The 27,738-nt window shown below is 49.0% G+C and overlaps 1 protein-coding gene across 1 annotated transcript; it reads left to right on the top strand.

Moving 5' to 3' along the window:
* Window positions 1-38: 38 nt before the first annotated feature.
* abi1a (abl-interactor 1a) lies at window positions 39-27,738 on the top strand. Its single transcript, XM_049006139.1, is given in 17 exon segments — window positions 39-236; window positions 8,707-8,874; window positions 15,632-15,724; window positions 15,726-15,809; window positions 19,618-19,632; window positions 20,286-20,348; window positions 20,350-20,387; window positions 20,959-21,077; window positions 21,080-21,098; window positions 22,259-22,362; window positions 23,068-23,184; window positions 24,408-24,473; window positions 24,476-24,622; window positions 25,414-25,500; window positions 26,727-26,732; window positions 26,735-26,908; window positions 27,512-27,738. Coding segments are annotated over 17 exon segments (1,593 nt in total). The 5' UTR covers window positions 39-119; the 3' UTR covers window positions 27,688-27,738.

The raw sequence follows: 27,738 nt of genomic DNA, 5'->3' as shown, positions 1-27,738 counted from the left end.
GTCGTCCTGACAACGAGTTCCAAATCCCACAATACTGTGCGGCGGAGCTCCCTTTTCGGGGGCAGAGCTTGCGGTCTCAATTGACGTGAGGGCTGAGGAGCGATGCTGAGGGATGTAAGATGGCAGAGCTACAAATGTTGTTAGACGAAGAAATTCCAGCCGGGAAACGAGCCCTGGTGGAGAGTTACCAAAACCTCACCAGGGTCGCGGAGTACTGTGAGAACAATTATGTCCAGGTAAGGGGCGAAAACGGTGAATTGTGTGCTGGTGATGGTTTGCCGGGGATGTTTTTTGGGGGTCCGCATGGGAAGCTGGCGACAGGAAATGTGGAGTATTCTCGCTAGGCAGACAAGGGAATTGGAAGAATCACGACCGGGCAGGAAACACGCTTTGTCGTTAAATATGTCACTTTTAATGTCGTGTCCATTTGTCGTCTGTAGTGCGTAACCCCCTCCAGCGCGGCATGGAAACGGGGAGTTTAATGTCTCCCATTCATTTCGTGTTTGGTCGCGGAGGGTGAGCCCGAAGAGGGTGTGTCTCTTATCAGGTATTGTCACGGCTAGACCGATCGCCCTCCGTCGTTGCGACAGCCCACATCGAGATCACCTAAAGCCAGCTTTGCAAAATAGGCAGGAATCGCCTTCCTGTGCCAGGAAATCACATCCACATAATGGTTAACTTGATTTACATGGGAAAGCGCCCCGCAGAGGACATCAGATGACCCCCCCCCAAGCGTGCTACAATTAAGATACAATCAAGATCGATCGTTCACCAACTTGTAACTTGTGTATCAATATCGCCTGTTAGTGAAAATAATGGGATTCATGTGTGATCTTTTTTTTTATTCGGCAATCTAGGAAATCATAGTAGAAAAATCTCGTTAATTTTATCGCTGTCACGTGTGGTTTTCCTGACGATTTACTTGCCAGCCTGGGGCATTTATTTAGAAATGGCACGGAAAACACCGTTGCAGCCATTAATTCCCTTGCATTTTCCAACGCTAGTATTTTTAATGCGGGTAGTTTAATATTTGTGCGTGTGGGACAGTTGGACCACCTACGTGTGGTTGATCGGTGCTGTATTATAATTATGTAATAATGTAATGTAGTAAATCCTAAAGTATTGTACACTGCACAGGACATACAGTTGGTCATGTTTTTACTGTAGTATCCCAAGGCAATATTCGAGTTACACAGCAATGTTGTACTAATTACTAATGTTTTTTTATGTCAGGCCCTTTCAGGCTATACCGGTTTTTTTCTGTAGTGGAAAAAATACCGTATCTGGATCAGTAAAATTTATCTTACGGGACAAATTCGTACTTCCTCTGCTACCGCAGAAGTTGCCTGTGTATTTTTAAGCCCATGGTTGAACTTAAACTCCGTGATCCTTACCGCAGATCTGTAGCGACACTCAGAAACCGGATGATACGGTCACGGCCCCAAACTTACATTTATATGGGGCAGCTTAGAAAAGTAAGAGAGAACCCGATGCATTTAATCAGAATACTTTTTGAATGTGCAAATGACTGAACGTCACAAGACTTTGATTTTTTTTATCTTATGAAATCTAATATTTATTCCAGAAACAGTGTTTTCAAGGCGTTTATGAAGGCAATCGAACAACTTTCTTGGCTGTTTTGATTTGATAAAAACATTTTTGTTATTTTGTCCTGTGATGGACAGACATCCTGTCCAGGAGACACCCTTGTCCTATTCTGTCTGGAACAGGCTCACATCCCACCCCTTAAATAACCCTTCCTTGGATAAGTGACTGTTAAATGGGTGGGATTTATTTTACATCATAATATGTATATTTACACTAAGATACTGCACATAAGACAGCAGTTAGGTAAAATAAATGTTTAAATATGAAAATGTAAATATTGATATGGATGTATCTGAGTATATAAATATGGTATGGAAGGTATGCTGTACATGCATATCAGCGTAAAGAGGCTGCAGCTGTTTTTGAGGATTATTTCACAGTGGTTGGGGACTTATTCTATGTTTGCGCCTAAGTTTGGTTTTGTGGTGATGAGCGTTGGGTTAGAGGTGAAATGAACCGATTTGTCATTTTGGTCTGTTTCAGTGCTCAGAATCTCAATGCGACATGAGTCAGCCACACATAAAGAGATCAGATATGAGGCGAGGTCAGTCCCGCTCACTGCATGCAACACACAGTGGGGCGTAGATGGGTATTTCACAGTTTGGTACTGTTTGGCAGGCCCCACCCGGGGACTGAGTCTTTGCCGGAATGCAGTGGCGGAGCTCTAAGGTGTGACTGTGTGCCACACTGGCAGAGAACCTGAGCAGTGCTCCTGTGTGCTGCGTGCAGTTTCGCTTCTCGTTTTGCTTGCAAAAAAAATCCTCTGTGTATGGATGGCACTTAACCCACTATAGCCTGTTTATTTGGACTTTATGGCCTCCTTAAATGGGCTGGACAAACTCTATCGAAGTTTTATTTCTCGGATTTAAGTGTTTGAAAAGCCCCAGTCGCGGTCAGTTCACAGCAATTTGCAGGACTTCAGCAAGTGTGTTTACGTGACGTTTTTTCACTGCAATCTCGCTGACACACCTCCCTTCTTAAACGCCACACATAACCACCCTCTTGCTCTGGAATGAAGCAGCCTCAGGTCGACGTGCCCCTGCTTGCTTTTCCCCATCTAACACTCATTCTCAGGTTTGAGTCTGTTTCCCGTCCCCTACGCAGTTGGCCGCCTGGGACTGTGTCTCCTCTGTCATTGGGTCAGTGCAGCTCGCCACCTCTGACAGCAGTTTGTTTATTATTTTATACGTGGCGCTTTAGAGAACTGTAGCTTTCCCCTGTGAGCTGTCATGGTCAGTCCTGTTTTCCTTCCTGTGTCTGGTGGGACAGGTGGGGTCACGTCCGCGACAAAACACAATGTGTCACTTTCCATCACAGATGTCGACCTCGCAGCTACCTGGGTGATCATGGTGGTTGTCTGTAGGGCAGACATAGTGAGACCTTCTCCCTTCGGATTTGTGTTGTTAGGGTTCACTGTAGGTTGATTTGTGCTACCTTCCAGTACTCCTCTGGTGGGGGGCTTACCGGCTGACCATACCATGGCCCCTCCCCAGAAATAAAACCAAGGGGAAGACAGGCCACTTAGGAAGGAAGCTATCCCTCACCATATTTCTTGGCCTTGTTCTACATGCCAGGAGAGTGAACTTCCTCTGTATGGAACAGCTCAGCTTTGTGTAGGTTTGGGGCCCTGCTGTGCTAGCCCGGTGATGATGTCCCCCCCCCCCCCCCCCACCTGCCATTAACACCTAGCTGGGTAGAGCACTTTACACAGCTGGTCTTTTTAATCTGCCTCTTGTCTATGTCAGGGAGATGTCATCACAAAACAAACTACTTCAAAGAACACCCTCAGACGACCTGCAGGTCACCTGGTAGTTCAGGTTGTCTGATTTTAAGCAGTTGGTTGCCGGTTTGTATCCTGTGGGTTTGGCTTTGTGGCGTTAATTGATGACCGTTGTGTTATAGAGGAGAAATGGACTGAATTGTGTAATTGTGTGTGAAGGAAATAAAATAGGTTTGATCTGGGATTTTCATATATTGTCATGTTTGTAATTATTATGTGATTTGGATCCTGCCCCGCCCAGGTACCTGCTACAGACATTAGTCTGTGCCATGATAGAATGTGGCTTTTTCTTATTTGCTAAAGAATTGCATAGAACATGCAATTCTGGCACCAGAGTGAGGCAACAGCTAAGTGTGAGAAGCCATGGGTGAGGCCCCACCCCTTCTCCCTCAGATAGGCTGTCAGCTCTATTGTAACCTGTGTAACTGTATTCATCATGGAGGTGGGCAGAAGTCTGTGATTGGTTGACAATATCAAATTTAAGTATATTAAAGCGAATCAAGTGCAGGCCTTTGTAATGTGAGCTGTAATTCCTCAAAAATGTTTTTCCCAGCCAATCACTGGAAGCTCACTTGAGCTGCACCTGCACCAAAGTTGTCCCCTTTGACAGCTTAATGCTTGTTATGCATTATCTGCCTGTCTTGTATGTCGCTCGAACAAAATCATCTATCCGATAAATAACTACCAATGTAAAGATTCTCACCTCTTCTGTACCTCAATTTTTGGCCAGTGTGGTGTTTTAATGTTTAGTTTTTAATTGGAATATCATCAATGTATCTTTCTATCAGATTCATGAGGTTTCCTGTTTCGCTCAGTGTGGGAACTTGTGAAAGATCTTAGAGTTACCAAAGAAGAGGATCATTCTGGTATGTTCAATAAAACCCACACTGAGCCATTTTGCAGTTTGTGCCGTTACGCTCTGCCCTTGCATCACCTTTCTTCATTAACAGAAGTGTAATTGGCGGCAAGCATAGTAATGCAGGTCTTGTTGGCGTGTGCCTCTCTACAGTGGAGGAGCAGGCACCTACCAGTATGGCTCCCAGGCCCGATTCACGCTCAGTGATGCCGACGTCGTCAGGAAGCGACCGCATAAATGCAGCATGGCTCTGTTTTTGAATAGTGGGCGGATCCCCCTGCTTGTTCTATGTTTAGCTGGTCTCTCATGGTGATCTGCACACAGTCGCTCTTGCCCTTTTGTTTTGCCTTGAGTGTGACAGGGCTGGGTTTCATGTCGTCTGACTTGGCTTCCTTTAAGTTGGATGCTCAGTTCCTCACTGGATCTAGAAGGTCTGGGGAGGTAGCCTTCTTTAATCATTTTTTCACCCCCCCCTCTCCCCCAAAACAAAGGGGTTTTCAGAAGGTTGCATCATGCTGAGATTCGGAACGCAGGCCAGGCGGACGCAGATGGCCACCAGCCGCATCGGCGGGGTGTAAATCAGGGATTTTCAATAGCTGGCTGACAGGTCAGATGGAGGCACGCTTTGGTTTGTGTGCTCCCCCCCCCCCCCCCCCCCCCCTGAATTCCCAGCATTCAAAGCGAGAGACTCCAAAGATTGGGAAGAATGAGCCACACGAGACATTTGGTGCCTCCTTGATGCTGCAATCTGCTCAGGGGTTGGGAACAGCCAAGCGGTGCTCAGGCATCTGGTACAAAAAAATAAAATAAAATAAAATAAATGACCACTGTTGGGTTTCCCACCCTGATTCCGCTGAATCCCTTTCTGGTGGCTGGTGCCCACCTCCCTCAAAGCCAGGGATCCTCATGTGGATCGATACTCGCCAAACAGCTGTCCCTGACTGCTGTTCTGAGTCCCGCTGACTGTTGGCTTCTGGGCATGTGGAAGTGTCTCCGCCCAGCTGTATCTTGGTGGGTCATGTTAGACCCCATGGCACCACCTTTATGTAACTGTAGAAATGAGGGTGTAAAATGGCTCTGGGATATGGAGGCTAGGAGCTGATCTGATATCCAGTGCTGCTTCTTACTCTTATTTGGAGTCATGTAGCTACTTGTGAATTTCGAGACATCATGTCCCCGCCTATCTGGGTAGCTGTGCTGCGTCTAGCGAGTTTCCTTCCAAATCAATTTTATTTTTAAATATTTTTTGTGGACAGTGAGTAACTTTACTGGCAGCTGACTAACTGCAGTGTACATCTCTGCCAGCTGGAACCCCAGTCCCTCTGACTCAGTCCTTCCGGTGGGCCGGGTGGGAGTTGCTGATTTATACTTTTTTTTTTGGGGGGGGGGGGGGGCGGAATTTAATTTTGGCTGTCATTTCCTCCCCCTTTGACCTCTCTCCCTGGCATATGAGGCCTGTGTTGGACGAGTCGCCCTTTCCATCACAGTTTGGGTCCGGGCGGAATGTTGCCTTTGCTTAGGGTAACGAAGACGTGGGTTTCTTTGTTGCTGATCAGCTCAGCGTTAGCCTAATGCGGTTTTTAGTTATGTGGACTTCCTACCCCCCCACCCCTCCCCCCAGGATGCTGCAAAGTTCAGAATAAGCCTGTGATGCCGCACTAATGTCGGCACTGTGAGTAAAACCAGCGTAGGTGAAGAAGATGAGTGATAGCGGTGACGGGATGCAGCAGTCCCTGTGATGCTGGCTCGGTGTTGGTGTCTTATCCTGATAGCCGCCTCACTGGCAGCTGTCATGAGAGTCTTGACTTTGGAAGCCCTGGTTCCTCATTTTTTGCATGGGGGGGGGGAACCTAGTATTAGTCATCGCCTTGTAGATTCTTGCTTTTAGAAATAGGTCTTACCTTTAGCACTGGACCTTGTCCTAGTTTGGGTGCTGTGCTGATAACTGGAAGGGCTTCTGTATTGCGCACCCCCCCCCCCCCCCCCCATTTGTGTTGTAGCAGAAACTGCACGCCAAAGTACACCTTGTGGTTAATTATTACCCGGCTCAGGTAGTCTTATCGACAGACTGCTTTATATGTATGCGTGTGATAAGACTTCAGAATGTTAGTCTATCTATGTGCTTGACTATATATGTCAGCATTAAACATGGATTCTTTGTGATGAAGATATTTTCTGCATCCAGTTTTGAATCGGGCAACGAGAGGACGGGGTTGTCGCCCTGGGTCACTTTTCCCCTTTGGCCATGCTGTCTTCAGGCATGAGTTTCACCATTTCAGGAGTTTAGTCACGGAGCTCTGCTTCAGGTCGTATGTTGGGCTGTCACCAGTAACCAAGGGTGAGATTCTGAGCAGTCCCCTCGCTTCCAACGCCCTTATCTCTGTAGCTTGCTGGTAGTTCATTCCGGCCCTCTCCATGGTGAATTTCACCTAGCGCTCCGTCCTGTTTGCTCTCATACTGGCTTCTCTCTTCACCTTCTCACAGTTTTCCCTTGAGGAGATTAAATGATCACGCTTCATTGGATAGCGTGTCGGCGGGGCCTTAACCGGCGTGTTGGCTGTCCGCTGTCCGCGCCGATGTGACGATAGTCTTGGCGGATCCGAACCGCATGTTCCCTCATGGGCTTTGCGGGGATTTCCGAGCATTTTGCCCCGTGAGTAGCTGTAAATGATGCGGCAGATCACGGCTCTTCTACTGCGTCATGAAGAGAGTACGGAAGAGAAAGGAGACGTTTTGTGCGGCGTTTAAAAACGTGCATTTAATTTGTCTTTCTATGCTGTCGGGGAGCGAGGATGCTGTTAACGGGCTTGTGTACGTCCAAAGGACTGGTTCAGCCCACCTTCCTTCCAGAGGCCCAGAATACACATCTGCTATATCACTCCTGTCTGGAGGAGGAGGCAAAGTGTTGTCATTTTCCTGTGGCAGCAGGAGATATGAGGATCTGAAACCAATGGTGGGTTTTACTCACTAGTTTAACCCATTAGGACCCAATTGACTGATATGGTTGATGTTTCAATGTACCACTTCTAGAGGAACATGACCCAAACTCGCCTCTTTCTTTTTTTTGAACCACACGGACAAGTAATGGCGTAATAATATAAATGTTCCAAATTGGTGTGGCGATGAGACGGCTACTGGTTTTACCCACTTCTTTGTGGTTACTTTCTTGGTCTATGTCGTTATCTCTGTGACCCTGCACACCACTTGTTTTGGAGTCATATCCCCAGTTTGGTTTCGTACCCTTTTCGCCATCATAAGTGGCCACGTACAAAGCCAGCAGTCGTAATAGGTTGAGGCCCTTCACTGGGAGTTTCCCCATTTAATCCAGCTAGCTAGCACTGGGTTTTCGCTTAAGCCCCACACTCTTAATTAGCACTTTTTTTTTTTAACTGTAATTATCCAGAGGCCTGAGTTGCCCAGTAACGCGTTTGCTCTGAAAGCCTGGCACCCATTAAAAACATCTTTCATTTTTATTTGGCTGCTCTGAAGATAACTCCTCTCCTTCTTAACTCCCTAATTGGCTTCCTGTCTTCCTGGCTGATGTGTGGATTTGATTTACAATTGTATACATATTTTTCCCAAGACCTAGGAAAATCAATCGAGAAATAAGGTCCAATCACTTTATCTTCACTATTTTCTGCCGCCCCCCCCCCCCCCCCCCATTACACACTTATCCCATCGGTCCTTATTTTGGAGTACATCTTTAAGTACTTGTCGATGGTAAGTTTGGCAATGCTGCTGGTTTGGCATGGCGCCGAACTAGGGGACAGCAGCCGCCGACAATCATGTCTGATCACGTGGCTGTGCTCCTGGCCACTCAAGATCTTTCATTACAGGAATTCTTTACATTCTTTGGAAGCTGCCATCTGCCGTCACCTTTGTGACCTCCCCCGCCTCAGACCCCAAGTTCTTGGAGGCTTTTCTGACTTATTTTGGAAGGTTTCACCTCCAGCTGCCTTATGAGTGAAATACATTTGCCTCGAAGAATTCCTAGACGGCAGAACATCTTCCTGGATCTGGATTCCAAAATTGTCGTCTGCAGTTGGATTATCCGTGAAGGGAGCGAAGGAGCCAAAACTACAGGGCTTCTTGCCTTTATAGCTCCATGCTGTTTGCACATTTTATAATTTAAATTCCATTTATTTAGTAAACACATCCATCCAAAGAAAACACGATCAGACAATCCCTGGAATTTGAACCAGCTACGTTCCCATCATGGGCATAGAATGCTAACCCAGTCACACATTGCCCCATAATTATGTATATTTCGCTGTTTGTCCCGTAGTTACTCAAATGACTTGTAATTTTTATCCAGCATATAGACCCAGATGATGAATCAGGTTACCCGAAGCACCTTCTGGTGTTTAGGTCTGCGACTGTTGCGATTCCCAACCATGACACGACACTCTCTGATCAACGTGCTGATTTTTGCCGCCTTCCACCCCCCCCCCCCTTTCCACAGGCCCAGGACAAGAAGGCGGCTCTGGAGGAGACCAAGGCTTACACCACGCAGTCCTTGGCCAGCGTCGCCTACCAGATTAACGCATTGGCCAACAATGTGCTGCAGCTGCTGGACATCCAGGCATCGCAGCTGCGCCGGATGGAGTCCTCCATCAACCACATCTCCCAGGTGGGCCATTTCTTACGAAGTCCACGTGGAAATGCAGCCCCCTGCACTGCTCTGCTTCTGGACAACTGCAAGTTGGACGGGAAATTAATGTATTGTATGCACTCTAATGTGTTACCGTAATGTACCTAGTTTGGCCCGAAGTATGTTTTTGGCCGGTCAGGAATAGAATCTGAGGGGAAACTGTCCTCTCTTCTCTGAAGAAATGGATGCCTTCCTCCTTGAAGGTTTTTAAGATCTTTAATCTGGTAGTCTGGGGGGTGGAGGCAGGAACCTGACTGCATTTACAGTCTCCCTGGAAACAGTTTGAGGAATCCCAGACAGACATGGATGTGTGGCAGGCAGAAGCCTCTTTCAGCATTGTTTCTATGTGTGTGCTCAGCAGAGCTCAGCTCCTGATCTCCCGAGAGTCTGGTGTCTCTTTTTAATAACAATAATTTCCAATATACAGTCTGGACTTAGCTGTTTGACAGCTGTTTTAGCTCATAAGATACCATGGATTTGTTGAATCCCTTGACATCTAAAGAGATTATGATGATGGTCATCGTCATACTGCTTGTCCTGGTGTGGGTTGCGGTGGGAATGTGCCAAGCAGTTCAGAGACCACAGGTCATTCCTGCAGTATCCACAGATCCCCCCCCCAATGTGTCCTGGGTCTGTGCCGGGACCTTCACCCAGTGGGACATGCCTGAACAGCTCCCTAAGAAGCCTTCCAGATGGTGTTCATCTCTAGATGTGAAGGAGCAGCGGCTTTATTTTGATAAACTGCGTTCCAGTGTAGACCCGCATGAAAGGTACCAAGAGTAATCTGCCCCGGACAAGGTTATTGGGTTCCACCCCTGAGCCCGGCCTGGGAATGGTGTTCAGCATTTGAGATCACCACTGATAAGGTGAAGGGCTGAGTGGATGCCAAGCATGAATGGAAAGGACCTGAATCCATCTAAAATGACACAATAAATGTGATGTATTAAGTAACAAAAATGATTCCATTGTGAGTTGGGCCTCGGTGGAACTACATTTTGGCTTTGCTTGCCTTTGAATCCATTAAGTTATGTTTTACAAAGCATGAGTCTGTCTGTCTTGAGGCCCCATCTGTGAGGAGTTTTAGCGGGTCGGAACTCAAGGCAGCGGCTTACCGTCAGAGCAGAATGGCTGTTTGATTCTGAAGGTTACAGGCATGTTTGCGTGTGACGGCCGTATCCATGGTGATCTGCAGGTCCTCCGTGGTCAGTGGAGGCCAGGGCTTTCTGGGAGATGTTTGCCTTTCATGTGCTGGCCTCTGGTGTTAATTGCTGTCAGACGATGCTCCATGTCCGGGGATGACAGCAGGTTCTCCTTTTGCAGAATAATCACTAATTGCCTTTGTTGTCCACAGCCCTCTGCCTTGTTCTGTTGGCTTAACTTCAGCCCATGGAAAATGAATTAAATTAAATGAACCCTAGCCTGGAAGCTTTTTAAATTGCTTTTCGTAATGGTGGGTGGCATCGCATTCTGCCCAACTGTCAGAGACTGCTGCGTACCGGTTTCTTCCTGTCTAGGGGTATAAGAGCAGAACAGACCCTCATGTGACCCTCCACCCTGTGACCCAGGCCCGCTACTCTTAAAAGTGGAACTTAAAACCATTACAGTTTGTTTTGTTCACTCTCTTTTATCCTGATAGTTACGTGCTAATGAATCCCTCTCTCTGGAACCATCTGAGGGTGTGTGCCTGGTCATCCCTATCTGTGTTGTTTTGAAGAATGTTCCCATTAACTTAACATTTAACAAATATCAATGAAATGGACACTGAATGTGGAGCTGGAAGGCTGGTGTCTTGTGCTGGGTGTTGGCGCTGCCGCGCCCATTGTCCAGCTGACACTGCTGCCTCCTTGGATGTGGGGCCTGGTGGCCCATCCCTTTCCCAGGGCACCCCGCCAAAGCGCTGGGGCGCCAAGTGTCTCCCCTCTTTCCACGGCCCGGCTGCCACAGGAGATCCGCTGTGAACAGTGGGGGCTTTGTTTACACCCACCATGGGATGTATGGTGAGAGGGGTCACACTTAAAGCATTGTGGGTGTGTCTTGACTCTGTCACCCTATTTTTTAATATCCACTGGGGAATTGGGGCTAGGAGAGAGACCTCTGAAAAGATGCAGGTTTTTGGCACCTCTGCACAGTAGGTCTGGGTGACATTGTGTGACATCACATGTCAGCCTCTCCCAGCACGATGATAATGGCTGTCATTAGCGTGGCTCTAGCATATCTAGGAGCTGCTTAATTGTACCTGTTGCGACGCCTTGTACGCGTCAGTATTTTGAATTCCATTTGGTTGCCATACCAATTAGGAGTATGTTTTGGCATGGTGATCTTGTGACCAGGTTTAGGTATTTGACTGGTCTGCAGAACCCCCGAGGGACATTCTGTGAGAAAGCAACAGGTCTTTCTGGAAAAAGTGCAGGCTAGTAACCTGATTAGTGAATGAAGCAGTTTCAGCCTGGAGAACGGATTCACATTGCAACCAGTGATCTCACACAGCCTGTCACAGGGCAGCTGGAGATCACCGGACTTCCTGTTGGTAATAGGAAGCTGGTTTTGACATTCCTCTGGTCAGCGATTGGTTATCTAATGCTGCCTCGCTTCCAGTAAAATCTCTCTGCCCCTGTATTTGCGTTAAAGTGTAGATGCCACTCATAAATGAAGAACAGCCAGACTTTGGTGTGGGTCCTCAAAACCGGTGGTTGACTGTGACGTGGGAGGTGCGAGTCAGGCCGGCTGTTGTGTTGAGGATTAGGCTGGCTTCTTAGCCTCTAGCCCGCATCGGCGGACTCGCTATGCTGGCCTCCTGGTGGCTTTTGGAGAGCTTATGGTTGGTGTGTCACTGCGTGCTGGGATTTCCGCTGTGACTCACCGCTCCCTCCACTGATCCTCATTTTAGTCTGGAAAGGCTGACCAATGGTCCATGTGGTGTCTTCCCTGGAAGTCCAGAGTCATCACACCAATCGTTCATCAGTGTTTCTTAAGCCAAGATGTCCGTCTTCTACAGGAAATCCTTTTCGTTCAAGAGAATATCGGCTTGAGTTTCCTCTCATGGAGAAGCCAGGAAGTCTATGTTGGTATATCTCTCTACTTCATTCTCTGCACTGATGGACCTCTGCAACCTTCGAGTTCTTGAAATTGCTGCCATACCCTTTAGATTTTTTTTTTAATGTGAGTCATTAGTTGGCAACACCTTAACAGAACAAACTCCTTGATTCAAATCCTGCGTGCATTGGCCCAGCCGTTCTGTCTTGGCTTATATTTAATGATTTCCTTGCTGTGAGCATCAAATCCACAATCTTCCCAACACTGGGAGCCCGTCAGGAGCAGCGTAGATCACTTAGCCCCCTCTTAGTGGCAGCCGCTAATGCTGCCGTTGGTCATTTCAGGGCATTTGTAGCGGCTGACCCCTCCCTCTCTCAGCCCGACCATCTCGCAGGGTTGGACCATCCCTGAGGGCTTTTGCTTGAAAACACATCCAGGAAGTGGGTGGAGGGGATCCTATTTGCGCTTGCTTTTCTGGCTCCTTATTTTATTTGCCATTGTTGTGTGGGGGGGGGGGGGGGGTGGGGGGATACCGCCATCACACACAAAGGTGCCCACCTTTTCCCTGCTTACTTTTGATGCTAAATCAATTTATTAATCTTACTACTTCTTATTGTGTGAGTCCAGATGAGAGTGAGGAATTGTGGCTTCGGGACCTGGCATCCGGAGAGCTGTTTGTGTGGGATTTTGCTGTCTTTCTTTTGTTTTTTTTTTCTCCCCCTTGAAATGCTGATTGCTAAAGGAGGCACGTTCTGGATTAAAATTTATAATTTAAAATGTGACAGGCCCACCCCTACCCACGAAAGTCACCTCATGTTTCTTAAACCTTTCACTGTCTGCTTGTTTTTGAAGCCTCCTGAGAGCTGTGTTAACGGGGTCTCTAGTGGGGGTGGGGTTTGCGGGGGGGGGGGTTGAACAGATGGACCATCTAGAACGTTCAGCAGGCCCCAGGGCAGCGAAGCTGTGAGGTTGTTTGTCTGCACTGTTCCTGGGTCAGAGGTGTGTCTCGTCTGTGCTCCGCTCCGCTCGGCTCGGCTCGGCCTCGGACAGCCCCGAGGATGTGCCCCCTCCCCATGAAGGGGCTGTCTCCTCATTCGTACCCTCAACCTTGTTGCTCTTGTCATGGCAGGAAGCTGCCGTCATCGGTTCCACCCTGTCAGTTACTGAAACCCCTGGGTGTGACTGCGTTCCCCCTTCATTTTTTCTGTGTGTGTGTGTGTGTGTGTTTTTAATGTTCTAAAAGTGCTTGTGTTATTTTTACCTATCACCACGTTTTGCTCGCCGGATTAACCACACCGTGACATTCAGAGCGTTACTCAAGCTGTAAGCATTTTGCGATCCTGTCTCCCTGGAGAGCGCAAGGCTGCACTTTGTGGCAGTTTCTGTGCATATATATAATTTTTTTTTTTTCATCTGTAAACTGCTGAGGTAGCTTGTAGATTGATGGAGTGTTTTCTGGCGTATGGCCACGCGGCGTATGAGGATAAAGCCTCATTTCCCGTGGCTCGTAAATTCCATTCTTTTGTAGTTTTCGTTCGCTGGTGTGTTTGCCCTTTGACCCCTCACAGACACGTGCGACTCGAGTCTGAGCGTGCGTGTGCCCAGTGGATCGCCGCAGGCGTGCGCGGCTGACACCGAATCGCAGGCCCAAAACCGGAACCGACACGGCTTAAGCTTTGGGCCAGAAGTCTTGTCCGAGAAGTCTAAAAATGGCCTCACGCAAACAAAGCCCTAAATTGTTGGAGATCAGCTCAGAGTCCTGTGAGGCTGTGTCGTCATGTGACCTTGGCCCAGATGGAGCCGCTGAAGTTCCATTTGCTTGCTGGGATAGGGCCTCCGCTTCACGCTACTTGAGGTCATTGGCCTGCCAGAACATGCTGAAGGAGCATGCAAATCGGACCCTGTGCACCCAGGACTAGGGAAGTCTTCCCAAAAATTCTGCACTCTCCTGCCCCCACACACCCACCCTCTAAGGGGATAGAGGTATGGGCGTAGGCTTTGGGAGGGTGGACTGAGAGCTGGACTGAGACGAGGATGGAGTGGGCTGAGGCAGGACAGCTGCTGGAAGGCCTTGGCAGTGCTAGTGTGGGGACGGCAGCTGCTGGTGCCCCCCCCCCCCCCCCCCCCAGCCCTGTAAGCTTCCCTGTGTACGAGTGGGGCAGTCATGATGTCAGCGTTGCTTGGAATTCTGGGACAAGATGAATCTCAGAGGCCGTGCCATTTAAGAACTTGATATCTCCCTAAAATTTTAAATCTGAAGTGTGTCTCTTCGCTGAAACAAGGAACATGTTGTACTCTCAAGAGAACAGTTAGTTGGTTTCACATTTTCCCCCACCAGGATTTCAGTATCTTCTGGACCCATCTACCTTTTCATTCACACCAAAGGTTCATGGGAAACGGGGGGGACGGTAAGCAGGTATCAAAGGACAAAAACACTGGAGCATATTGCAGCACGAAGGACAGCCTTTCCTCTTTCACCTGGGAGGAGAAACCCACCCACCTACATCTGGGTCTTTCACTTCCTCCTGCTTTAAGCTGTGCAGATGCTCACTGTGGGTTTGGCTTAACCCTGCTGAGTGCTGTGGTGTTTCAGGGGAGCCTGGGGCCAGTTTGCATCCCCCCTCCCCATGTGCCCGATTGGTGGAGCCTTTTTAGTATAACAGGTTAACTTGCTTTTGTAGCCCCTGTATTGTAGCTGTCTTTGGTACATAGGCTGGCTCAGACGCCACCCTCCCACCCTGCCCCCCCTTCTGAGACTGTCATTGCTTGGGGTGGGGTGCGTACAGGGTGGGTGTGGTAGGTGTGTTCCAGTTCAGTGGCTGCCATTACAGTGGCGTATGTCTGCAGCTGTGTCCAATGGTAGTTATGTCACTGGACATGGAGGGTTTTCTTCAGTCTGAACTTCCTAGTAGCTCTGAGTTGAACGGATAGAGTCCAGCTGTCTGGTAAAGTGGTCTCTGTTTGAACCGTCAGTCCCCCCCAGATGCAAACATTAACTGGGTATTAGCAAACTGGCATGCCAGGTGTGACAGGTGACTGACAGGAGGTGCATATCTGCAGGCGGGGGCCGTGGGCAGCCGGGCCATCAGTCCGGGGTGAGACCATGAGGCGTGTGAAGGGATCTTCCCCTCTTGTTGAGACGGTCATAACTTCCCTTTGAGCTTAATGTGACTTGGTGAGGAACCAGCCTCAGCATGGAGCAGCCCTGCCTGCATGTGCATGCTCCCGCGTTCCCTTGGGTTTTGCCCTTAGCCCTAAAACATGCCGTTTCGGTGGTATAGGGTAGGGCTGGCATCCAGCCCATGGTATTCCCCTGGAGAGTGTCCTCTGCTTTCCGGGAAATGCTTTAGGCTTTTCTCACTCAGTAATGTGTGTGGTGCGATGGACGAACGGATGGTTGGATGGATATTCTTTTGATGGAGTCCTTGAAAACATGCATGAAAGAACAAACGATGTTAAACAGGTGTAAGCCTGTATTCAAGGTAAAACTCGTGAGGCCATTGTGTTGCATTTTCTTTGCATAGCTGTTTTATGACCTGTGGTTTTACTTTGCCAGCATTTGTGTACGTTATGGGCTCAGAGAAGTGTTTGAAGAGTGGCGTACCTGTCTGGTTGTATTAATTAGAGTCACTTTAACATCCTCCATGCTCTCAGCTTTCTACATGCCATGCATGTCATGTTCAAGCCCTGTTCTCTCATCCAGACAGTGGACATCCACAAAGAGAAGGTGGCCAGACGAGAAATCGGCATCCTGACCACAAACAAGAACACGTCCAGGACCCACAAGATCATTGCCCCCCGCCAACGTGGAGCGGCCTGTGAGGTACATCCGGAAGCCCATCGACTACACCGTGCTGGACGACGTGGGCCATGGGGTCAAGGTGAGGGCCTGGGGAGTCACGGCACTTAGCGGCTAACATGCTAAAATGCATGTTTGCAATCCTGTTGACTTGAAGATTTGTAACATGCCTCTATATGCAGCTTTTTACACAGCTCTACTTAATAAAACTAGGACTCAAATTATTTTTAATTTAACTGCTGTTATCTTTTTTGTTCCTTTCACACTTAATTGCATCTCATGTCCACAGTAAGACCTTGGAAGCTTTTCTCTTTGTACATTTATTTCAGGGTTTGAATATTTACTCCCAAAAAAAAGATGATGCGATAGCTAATGGAGTCTGGATCTCGATAACGGGAGTCTGGTTTGCCTGCCGCTGGTGGAATCAATTTGTTGCCGTTGGATTGAATTAAGCGGCCAAGCATTGCCCGGGACGGCCGTTTTATGGAAAGATAAGCGGCGGTAATGCCAGTGAGAGCCAGTCACGGGTCAAAAAGGTCTCTGGAGAAGATGGATGCTTATGTTATTGTCTCTTGTAAAAAGTTTGTATGCAGGCACATCAGTGGTATCTGAGCGCATTCCTAAATGACTGAAAACTGTTTTACTAAATTAAGATGAACATGCCCCTAAAACGTGGACCAGATATATTTGATGATGCTTTGGTGGGGTAATGATGTGATCGATCCCCTTCGAGCAGAGCTGTACTGGTGGTATATGGTATTTATGTAAGCTAGTGCTGGCTGCTATACCGATTTTAATGTCCTGTACGGTATAAATTTTTCATATACCGCCACACCGTAGCATCGCTAAAGCAAGAGCTGTAACACTTCAGTAGGCAGCAGATGATATCATATTGTTCCCTGCTACAAGCATTATGGATCGCTGGGCAGAGAGTATTGAGAGGACTATTTCAAAATACGGTACAGCTGTTTTCAATGCTTTTCAAATGGCTGTACTGTACAAATTAAATTACTTAACTGTGCAATTCAGATGCTATAATACTATGCAGTACTGTATGTAAATATTCAGTTTCATTTAAACATTGTTACATTACATTGTCTCAAAACATTTATTGTAGTTTCACTGCTGTATCTCCGTCTCTATCTATATTTGTCATTGAGAGAAAATGACTTTCTTTTCCCCGTCATGCTTTCTCTGGGCACGCAGCATTAGCGTCAGGTAGCTAGCCAGAAGCAGACGGGTTACCGCAAGGCAAATTAGGGCGATCAAAGTAAAGGGAAAACAAAAATAGAATTACAGCAGTTTTAATTTTTTCCATGTGTTGTCATGTTCAAAAAGACCCAAAATGAACACAGCAAGCGGACTACTTGATTACCTTAAGCAAATTATGTAAGCAGTATTAAAAGTATGTAAAGGAATGATTCTACCCGAATCTTTTTGAACCATATAAGTGGTTGGTCATTATAGCCATGATCACTATAAGCGGTTTCCGCTGTATCTAACTAAATGCAAGCAATTTTTTATAATAGCCCGATTAGTTAAAAACAAGTATTAAAAAAAAAAACCATTTGTAAACACGTTTTATTGATGTAAGCGCTTCTTGTCGTAGTAAGGGTGAACTGGGGGGGGGGGGGGGGGAGTGGGTGAAACCACCAGAATCTTAAAACACCCTGCAACTATCGTCTGCCCATCCAGAATGTTGTTAGAAATGCATATCAGTCAGAGGATAATTGTGTATACACAATTATATGGTATAATAGTATACCCACATACCCCAGTCTAGCAGTACACCACTGCCTTAGAGACACAGATGACTTGTCTTGCGATCAAAAGATGTTTTCCCAGCTCATATTTAATTCTGGATGAGCGTTAGTTATCCTGCGGGAAAGCAGAAGGAGGAGTTTTCCTCTCCATTTGAACAAGCCACTGCAGTTCCCAGTTTTAATGAGAATTTCCCTGATGTGTTAATGAATGGTCCCTTATAGCCCCCCCCCCCGAAGGGATATTCCCTCCCCACTTGCAGGCCCTTCATCGTGTGGGCTGGATTTCAGAGGGGCAGCAAGTGTGAGAGTTGGAGCGAGTCTTTTCAGCATAGATGCTGATTGAAAAATGGGGCCTGTCAGGGATTTCACAGGCCTGGGGAGAAAAGCATCATTTATCGTCTGTCGGCGTTTCGGAAATTACATTTCGAAATTAGCTCCATGCCCTCCTCGGGAAGAACGCTTCCCATCATCAGTTTGTGTAGTCTGTGCCGAAAACTCGCCCGCATGGCAAAAAAGCCCCTCCTCTAGCTCTGTCTGCTGCTGTAATCACGCCGGCCACCCCTAGAGCCAAGGAAAGGGAACTGCGTAAATGCGTCCTGGTAATCCTGCGAAAATATAATTCTGCTTACTGAAATCCCTGCGGGCCTCCCAAGAGTCGTCCAATTCAAGGATTATCAAGCCCTGCAACAGTAGCCGTAGCATTTGCAAAATGGTTTATTTTATTCCATCAGCTCTTAAAGAGCATGGAAGGGATGGGCTTGTTTTTGAGCTTCTGAGAAGCAGTTACATGTATTATCAATAGCAAAGGGATTAGCCTTAATGCAGACAAACTGGACCTTGGTGAACAGTAAACATACTCCGACTGATCTCTTTGCCTCAGTGTGATGTTCAAGTCCACTGTAAGCTGTTCCCGTTTTCCTGGGAATTGCGAGTCGTCCTCTTTGTATTTGCTGTGATCGTAGCCAAGGATGCTGCACAATGTCGTTTACACAGAGCTTTTAATGCTTTAACAGGCTCAGTAGTTGCCAGGAGACTCTCATTTTGCCTTCTGATATTAGTTCTGTCTCTAGCGCCTCTGTGCCCAGCATTTGGGAAGCTGCTCGGGTGACCCCCAGGTTAGATGCCCTCCCTAGGGTACCACACCTGGGCCTTCCATGAAATTTCGGGCTGCCCCAGCTGCACCTCGGCTCATTCTGCAGCTTGTTTTGCAAGTGTGAACCGAGGACATCCCTCCCACAGGCTACAGAAATTGCTCATACCGCCGTCAGCCGTCTCATTCCTGACCTGGACAGGGTGGCCCCCACCCGCGGTGGGGTGTGGGATCGGCTCTGAACCTGTCTGGGCCGGTTCTGCCAGGCGTTGGCTCCCAGGCTCTGAGCACCCAGTGCCTCAGGCTGTGAGCAGCTGAATTTCCCCAAGTTTTTTCCAAAAATAAGTGTATCAAGTGGCGATTCAGAGGAAGTGCTTATTTTGGTTTTTATGTTTTATTTTGGATGGGCTTGGATCTCATACCCATACAGGCTTTGAACTCTGTGTCGTCTGCCCCACTCGCTCACTGTCTTCCCCATATCTCTGTTGCGTTATTTTCTGCTTTATCTCCGCCCATGAGTCCTGCTCGAGCACGCCTGTTCCCAGCCAGCCTTACCACATTACCCCCTTTGAAATCTCTTTGCCGATAGCTGCTCTGAGCCCCTTCATGTTTCCCAGGGACTGTTTTCTTCTGAGACGTCGCCTGTTCTCACGGCTCCCTAGGTGTTGAGTAAAGCAGCCTGACTGTGAGCGTCAGGTTTTGCGTTTGTGTAGCGTTGCTGTAATGTTTAGATACCCTGCTGGCCCTTTAACACGAGTCATTGCTGCTTTCATGCACTTACACCACGTTATATGTCACCAGTGCCCATCTGGGGGGCTACAGCCAGGCCCCTGCCCACGCCAGTGCCCCCTCCTCCCTGAAGTGTCAGGCGTCCTTTCTGTCTGATCCGACCTCCACCCTAAGACAATTTCTCCATCCGTGTCTCCAAGACCATTCAGATACTTGTGTGGAAAAATGAATGTTTACCTTCCGCTGCACCTTTTTTTCCTTTCCTTTGACATGTTCTTCTTTCTCTCTCTCTTCTGCCCCACATTAAGTGGCTGAAAGCTAAGGTAAGTGATGTTTGACTTGTGCCCCATAATGCTGTAGCTCACTTCGGCTGCTCTCTCTATAATGTGGCTCCTGTGCCTCTTAGTTCCTCATAGATGCACTGTAGCCATACTAGAGCTGCCATGTTTCACTCGCCTCTAAATGTCATTAGTGTAGTTTATGCCACGCTAGTATTGCCTATAAAGGATTTTCTATGTATTTGTATTTCCCAGGTTAAAGGATTTTAAAAAGTAAAAATAAGTACATGAAACTGCTGTGCTCAGTGGCAATTAAGATTTCAGTCTGATCTTCATCTTCTTGACTGGGCTGTGTTATGAAAATGGCCGAGATTCAGAATATTGTGCTTTTTTTTGTTAGGCTGGGCCTTTGTACTTTGAATTTTATCAAACGGAATGAGACTGAACATTTAGCTGACCTTGAGTTATAGACAAACCCAATTTGTGTAATAAAACCTCCCTCAGAAAACAGGTTTGCCAGTTAGAAACATGTTTTTGAGTCGGCTACTGTGTAAGTGTGTGTAAGAAGTATAAGTGTTTATAAGAACACGGTGAATTTTAAGATCGCTTTATATCTGGGAAGTACCGTTCAGTTATCTGTACGGACCACACTAAAAAGTTGTGATATCCAAAAGGTGTCCTTGATGTTTGCATTGCAGCATGGAAGCAACCAACCGGCGAGAGGGGGAACGCTGTCAAGGACCAATCCGCCGACGCAGAAGCCCGCCCAGCCCGCCCATGTCAGGCCGTGGAACCCTGGGGTAGGCTGCCCTCTTTGCTGCCGCTATTGTTGTGGGAATAACAGTTTGCCTGGTTTTGATCAGAGATGCCCGATGGGCCAGTGAGTGGGGGGCCCGTGGCTGGTACCAGTTAGGGTAGTTATGCTCGTGTGTGTGCTGAGCACTGGCTGTTTCACACATCTCTGCAGGATGTGCTGACTAAAAATTCTAAGATGCTAATTTTGTCAGCCTTTGCTGCTGGTTCCTGCTTAACTGAGCCCACCTGCGCTGTAAGAAGCATGGCCCCGCGTGCAATGCACTAATGCGCGCTCGTATTTGCATCGCTGTTAATTTTGGGGAACGCATTCACTTCTAGTTCAATGTGTTTTGGGTCCCTCTCAAACCCCAATTCAGATCGGGCTGGAAATTGAGGTGGCACGTTGTCTTTGGTGGGGGTGGGGGGGGGGGGGGGGGGGGTGTCAGAGAACCTCTGCAGACGTTTTCCCACAGCAGAGGCTCACAAAGACGGGGCGGCTTGTTCGTTTTTTCTTTCTCTTTTTTTTTTTTTTTTTTTTTTTTACTAATTCTCTCCCCCCCCCCCCCCCCCCCCCAGACGCAATACTCCTTACAAAACCCTGGAGCCCGTCAAGCCCCCCACGGTCCCCAACGACTACATGACAAGTCCCGCCCGCCTGGGCAGCCAGCACAGTCCGGGCCGCACTGCCTCGCTGAACAGAGGCCCAGGACTCACAGGTACCCCCCCGGTCCATGGTCCGCGCCCTGCGGCCTGTACGTCTTTTCACAGTCACTCTGCTGTACCGATGGATACGTGTGTATTTTAAGAATGCGATACCTTTAGAGGAAATGGGTTCTGTCAGCGTTGCTGCCGGATGGGGTAAACGTCAAGTCAAGCAACCCTGAGGGTTGTTACTGGTTTTCATGGTCACACTGCATTGTGTATGACGCTCCTCTCCATCGTTTGGGGACTGCTGGGTCTCGACAGCTCAGGAATGTCTGCAATAGCGAGTTGTTGGTTGAGTAGCTTGGCTGGTGAAAGCTGTTACCATGGCTGTGCAATGAAGGTCTCCCCCCATAAGAAATGGCTTCATACTCCTCCATCGTTATGCTTTTCTAGCATGTTAGGAGTGTGACAGCAGAGCATTCATTAAAATACTCATTCAGTGATTCATGGAGGTTGTTTAATTGAAGAGGTTTAGCATGTCATGGGACTCCAACATGTAAACATTAGCAGTAAGAATCCTGGAGTTCAGCTCTGTGTGATTACAGGGTGACACTCAGAATGCTCTGCCTGCCCCACCCTGCCCAACCCCCCGCCCCTGACATTACCTCAGCCTACGGAGGCTGTCTCACTTCCTGTTCCTGCCATAGCGATACGAGCGCGTGCAGAGGCAGGCTGCAGCACACTCTGCATCCGGGGGCGGTCATACTGTGGTAGAGGAGCCGGGATCGGTGGTGACGCTCTCGGTTTACTGTGGTTTTTGAGCCCTGTTTAACATACCAACTCTCGTTTGAAAGAGAAGAATCCTGTAGCTTGTAGTATTGTCCAGGCCCTCCACTATTACAGTTCATTTAAATATGTCCATTTCTGCATGAAGTTTAATTGTATTACACAGTCCCCATTGTTTCCCCCTCTGGGTGTATTGTCTGCATTGGATTGCAGATGACGTGCTCCATTGTGTGTCATTTAGAAATGTATCCAGTGAAACACCCCCGCTGTGAGTTCATTAATCTCATTTACCGCTTCCAGTAGAGCGCATGTTAACGGCGGCTTTCGGCTGGCTGTGAGTGGACCTCCGAGTGATGGTCACCCTCGGCCGTGATGAGCTGGCAGAGGTGGCGCTTTCCACATTAACGACACCATCGCTAACGACTCTATGTATCTCCGAACGCAGCGGCAGCAGTGGGGGCAGCGGCAGCCGGGAGAACAGCGGTGGCAGCGGCAGCGTGGGAATCCCCATCGCCGTGCCGACCCCATCCCCCCCCACCATGGGACCAGGTGAGACCAAGTTGAGGCGACAGAGGGGCCTGATTGCATTCGTATACCATAACTGCACCAAAATACACCAGTGAACAGAGTCAGATGATCAGATAGACTCATGCTGTGGAACATCCACCATTGGATGAAAGAGCAGCCAATCAGATCATCCTTTGTGGCCAGCATGACTGTCTCTGACTTTAGTGTGAACTTCCCCTCGCCTCTGCGATGGGTACATTGCTCTGCAGGTGATGTCAGAAAGAGGAACTGCAATTCCCATCAGCTTACTCACACCCTGCCTGCTCTGCGTCGAGAGCATTTATGCAATGACATCATGACTCCTGCATTCTGGCGGTCATTTGGTTCACTTGCTTTGCCCTTTCTTAGAGTATAATAGTGTCACACGTCTTGCTGGATGCAAATGTGATGGAGGAGGCGGCACTGTTCGGTGTGTTGGCCTTCACCAGGGGAACACATGGCGAGAGACAGGAAAAGGAAAGCACTGATGCTGAATGGGACTTTTGGAGAGCGTGTTTCTATAGCAACGCCCCCTTATATTTACTCACAAAGAAGTGTGTGTGTGTGTGTGTGTGTGTGTGTGTGTGTGTGTGTGTGTGTGGTGTGTGTGTGTGTGTGTGTGCAGGAAGTGACACAAATGTAATAAACATTATGAGGCTTTGTGTTTTTTTTTTTTTTTTTTTAATAATTTTTTTTGACACTGCCCAGTGCCGCCCATGTTCATTCCTTCCGGAGCCCCCCCCCCGCCTCCTCCTCCTCCTCCCCCTCCCCCTGTTCCACCCCCACTTCCTGGGCAAGGTCCCTTCATGGCAGCGTCGCCGATAGGTGAGCCCCGCCCACACCACACGGACCTCGCTGGGATGATGGCGTCCCCGCAGCCGCCTTCTCGCCCGCCTGTCTGAATCGGGGTCTCCCAGGTTTCTATGGTGATAAGTCTGTCCCTCTGCCACGGAGAAGAGTCTCAACGGCACGCTGACCCCTCGGACCCAGACCTCTCCTGAGGTTACTTACGCGGTTGTGGGGCCTCCTGTACTTTCTGGGTGATTAGCAGCATCATGTCTGTGTGGTGGAGGGCTCGCCTACGCCTCGGATGTCTGTCATGTGTATGTTTGGGTGGGATTTGGCAAAAGTGGGCTGGTCAGCTGGAGGAGTTTGTGCAACATGAGCCCTTCACATCCTGTAGTCTTTTTTTTTTTTTCTTTCTTTTCTTTTAATTTTAGTGTTATGTGTTCAGACGTGTTTTTAAGTCAGACAGCCAATGAGAAATCTTTGTGACAAATATGCTGGTAATCTGTCTCTGTGCCTACTGGATAAGACGCTCTCCCCCAACAAGCCCCCCCCCACCCTTCTGTTATCTGCCAGTGTAAACAGGAAATGTTTTATTGGGGCGTGGGGGTGGGATTCGGCATGTCCCCTGATGCCCTGAAGTTAATCTGAAAATCTGATGGTCTGGTCCTACGAGGGTCTGCCGCGTGAAGCCCGATGGAGGGGGGGGGTCTGCAAAAGGGGGGGGCTTTTTTTGGTGTTGCGTCTTAAAGATCAGCTCACAAACCCAAGCAGGGTCTCGTCACCCTCCAGGCCGGGCGTCTCCACCACCGTACCTCCCTGCTCCCCATCACCGTCTCTGCACACGGTTCCTGCACCACCATCACACACCCCCCCTCCCCCCCCCGTGCTTTTCTACCTTGCTGCAGAGGAGTTGACCTTTTCGCCATCGCAGGGCCTTGCGCAGCTGCCAAGATGCAGCTGCCCGCTGTTGGTGTGCGTGCCTGCGACCCGGCTGCTCGCTCTAATGGTGCCCGCCTCTGCTGGTGATGGGGGTGTTGGGGCTTGATGTTGCAGCCTTGAAAGTGCTTGAATGTTGCTGTTTTTCATAGTTTCCACACCTCCTCAGCAGTGCTGTCACCTGTTGGGTGGTAAGCTGGCTCTCCCCCCTCTTTTCTGCTGGATCAGTAGGTCCTCTTGGTGGTAAGGGTTGGCTAATTCTCCCCTCCTTGCTGCTCTCTTTCTCTCTGCTCCTCCCCCGGCTCCTCCACTGGTTCCTGCAGCTGCTGCTATGGGCCCCGGCCTTGGCCCCGCCCCTGTGTCACAGTTTGGCACCGTGTCTCGGCATATCTCCGGCACGGTTCGGCCGCCTCATCTGTCTCCAACGTGTCGGCAACAGGGACATACCGGCGGGCGCCGTCTGTCACTGCCCAGTTCCCCCCGCAGCAGCAGCAGCCGCACATTAACGGGGGTCCTCCTCTGTACCCCCCGAGCTCAAGTAAGCAGCCTCGCCCCGGCCTCCTGCATGCCCTGTCCCCGACAGACTGCACATCCACCCCAATCCAGCAACTCAGAGCTGCCTGTTTAGCTTGGATCACTGGCTGTTCGGCCATGTTGACTGAAGATCGGTGGAAATATAACCATCCCCACCATGACAATTTCACATACTATTTAATAACACACAACATAAAATAATCAATGTAATGAACACTCTTATTATTAATCTTACTAAATCCCCTAAGAAATGTACACAAACTCAGATGATATGATATAGTCTGTATTAGTTGCTACAGTTTTCCACCCCCAGCTGATTCACCCCCTTCCCCCTACAACACCTTCTCACGCAAACACACTCCTGTAGGTCAGGACCAGTATGATGGACAGCTCAGGTATGACATCGACTCTGAAATGAGCCCTTGACTAGTGGCTCCCTGGTGCCCTCTACACCAAACTCGCTACCTTGGGTACAATGAGCATATGAGCCTTTGCTGCCCCTGCTTGATCAACAGCAGTTTAGAAGAGAAATGGCTATGCTGAAGCCCCTCCTGCCTGCCTGCCCCCTGCCCCCCGTCCTGACCGCCTGCCCTACACTGCAAAGGGGTTTCTGGGGGGTTTCTGGGTGGCCAGTATCACTGCTGAGCCTTCCTCTGCAGCTTTTGGTCTCACTGTGACTGACATCTGGTTATGTTTGTCTCCTCCCTCCCTCCTGATCTGCTCTCGTGTGTGTGTGTGTGTGTGTGTGTGTGGGTGTGTGTGTGTGTGTGGTGTGTGTGTGTGTGGCTCCCTCAGTGTCCATGGCCCCCCCTCCTCCCCCAATGCCCCAGCTGACCCCACAGATCCCCCTGACAGGCTTTGTTGCCAGGGTGCAGGAGAACAGTAAGTCTGCCTGCTCCCACCATGCCTTGCTGCACCACGCCCCCCCCCTCCCTTCCTGCCCCAACAGACCAAACGTTTCCCTCCACCGTCAAACATCCCCCCCCTCGTGTAGCATCCCCATGCCAGGCTATCCAGCTCCCCTCCAAATGGTGGAGGAGAGGTGGGGGCTGGCAGCTGGGACGTCTGCAGGGGGCCCAACAGCATGTCAAACCTTCTCTCAAAAACATGAATGGAAATGTAATTTTTTTTGTTTTTTTTTTAGAAAGTTCAAAAAAAAAAAAGAATACAAATGGAAAAAATAGAATTCAAACAAGTGCTGTGGATCTGGCCGCCAGAAATCCAGCCTTCAGAAGATGCGGTGGTGATGGCGCATGTCGTGATGAGCCGACCACGTGATGCACTTTCCTCATGGCCCATCAGTCATTTTTTTTTTTCCTCCCAGTCTTACACTAATCTGAATGCCGCTTCAAGTCTGATGGGGCCCTAGGGAAAGCTGCTCTTGCTGCCATCGCCACCTACTGGCTATTCAGAGAATTGTTTGATAAATTCACAGTAGTATTTTGTGGCTGGGTGGTATTGCTGTGTGATTTTGTTCAGGCTATTAGTGTGCCCAGTGGAAATCCACACCCTGTTCTCTGAAGAGATACATTTCTGGCTGTTAGGGTGCAGTTCTGTGTGCTGACACTGCCATCTGCTGGTAATAAGCCAGGACTCTGTCTACCTGTTTCATTAGATCAGTGTTTCCCAACCCGGTACTTAGTGACCCCAGACAGTCCCATGTTTTTGCTCCATCCCAGCTCCCAGTAGGACTACAGCTTTAAATGCAAGTCTGTAAAGCACAGGCACAGATATTTTCACAGTCCAATTTTTGCTGAGTAAAATTAAATTAGAAGTTCGAGTGCCATTCTGATATTGTCGTGCCAATTAAAAAAAAAATTTTAAGTTTAAAAAAATTAATTTCAAATTATGTTGCAAATTAAGGCCAAACGCCTTCCTCCCTCAAACTGTTAGTGTAGCGTTAACTGCATGCAGACGCTTTACACTAACCACTCCTCCAGCTGAAATGAAATCTGCATGGTGACTGCATGAAGCAGAGGATGCAATGCATGACCTGCCTGTTCCGCCCATGCAGGCCTATTCAGGTCAGCTGGGCCTAACAATCAATCAGTCAATCAATCAATCAATCAATCTGACTCTCGTATGCCTCGAACGCCCTCACTTTGCAGTCGCGGACACCCGACTCCGCCCCCTCCCCCACCACCTGATGACATGGGCATGTTTGATGACTCCCCACCCCCACCGCCCCCACCAGTGGACTATGAGGAAGAGGAGCCGACCGTGGTGCAGTTCAACGACCCCTATGCTGATGGAGACCCGCACTGGGCCCCCAAGAACTACATTGAGAAAGGTGACCACTGCCATACAGTAATTAGGGATTATTCGGGGGTTGCTGCTACTCCATTTTTCCAAAAATATAGGGAGCTGCACACCTCTCTTGTTCTGGGTGGCTGCCTGGTCCTTGGAAGATGCCAGACTCTGGCCTGTTAGCGTAGCCTGGCTGGGTGTCTGATCCCCGTAAGAGGTCTAGACTCTGGCCCGTTAGCGTAGCCTGGCTGGGTGTCTGATCCCCGTAAGAGGTCTAGACTCTGGCCCGTTAGCGTAGCCTGGCTGGGTGTCTGATCCCCGTAAGAGGTCTAGACTCTGGCCCGTTAGCGTAGCTTGGCTGGGTGTCTGATCCCCGTAAGAGGTCTAGACTCTGGCCCGTTAGCGTAGCCTGGCTGGGTGTCTGATCCCCGTAAGAGGTCTAGACTCTGGCCCATTAGCGTAGCTTGGCTGGGTGTCTGATCCCCGTAAGAGGTCTAGACTCTGGCCCGTTAGCGTACCCTGGCTGGGTGTCTGATCCCCGTAAGAGGTCCAGACTTTGCCCTGTGTTAGCATAGCATGGATAAGTGTCTGATCTGCCTTTTCTCTCCCTGCTCCTCCCTCTCTCTTCCTCCCTCCCGGCCATCAGTCGTTGCAGTTTATGACTACAGCAAGGACAAGGACGATGAGCTGTCGTTCATGGAGGGCTCCGTCATCTACCTCATCAAAAAGAACGACGACGGCTGGTTCGAGGGCGTCTGCAATGGCGTCACGGGCCTGTTCCCGGGCAACTATGTGGAGGCCATCATGCATTATGCCGACTGAGCGAACTCCGTCATTCAGACACAGAGCACCAATCCACAAAAGCATAGACAA

Source organism: Brienomyrus brachyistius, chromosome 1, assembly GCF_023856365.1.
Source record: "Brienomyrus brachyistius isolate T26 chromosome 1, BBRACH_0.4, whole genome shotgun sequence".
In the NCBI taxonomy this organism is placed as follows: Eukaryota; Metazoa; Chordata; class Actinopteri; order Osteoglossiformes; family Mormyridae; genus Brienomyrus; species Brienomyrus brachyistius.
The sequence above is the reverse complement of the archived record's forward strand: the minus strand, read 5'-3'. Positions and strand labels throughout refer to the sequence as shown.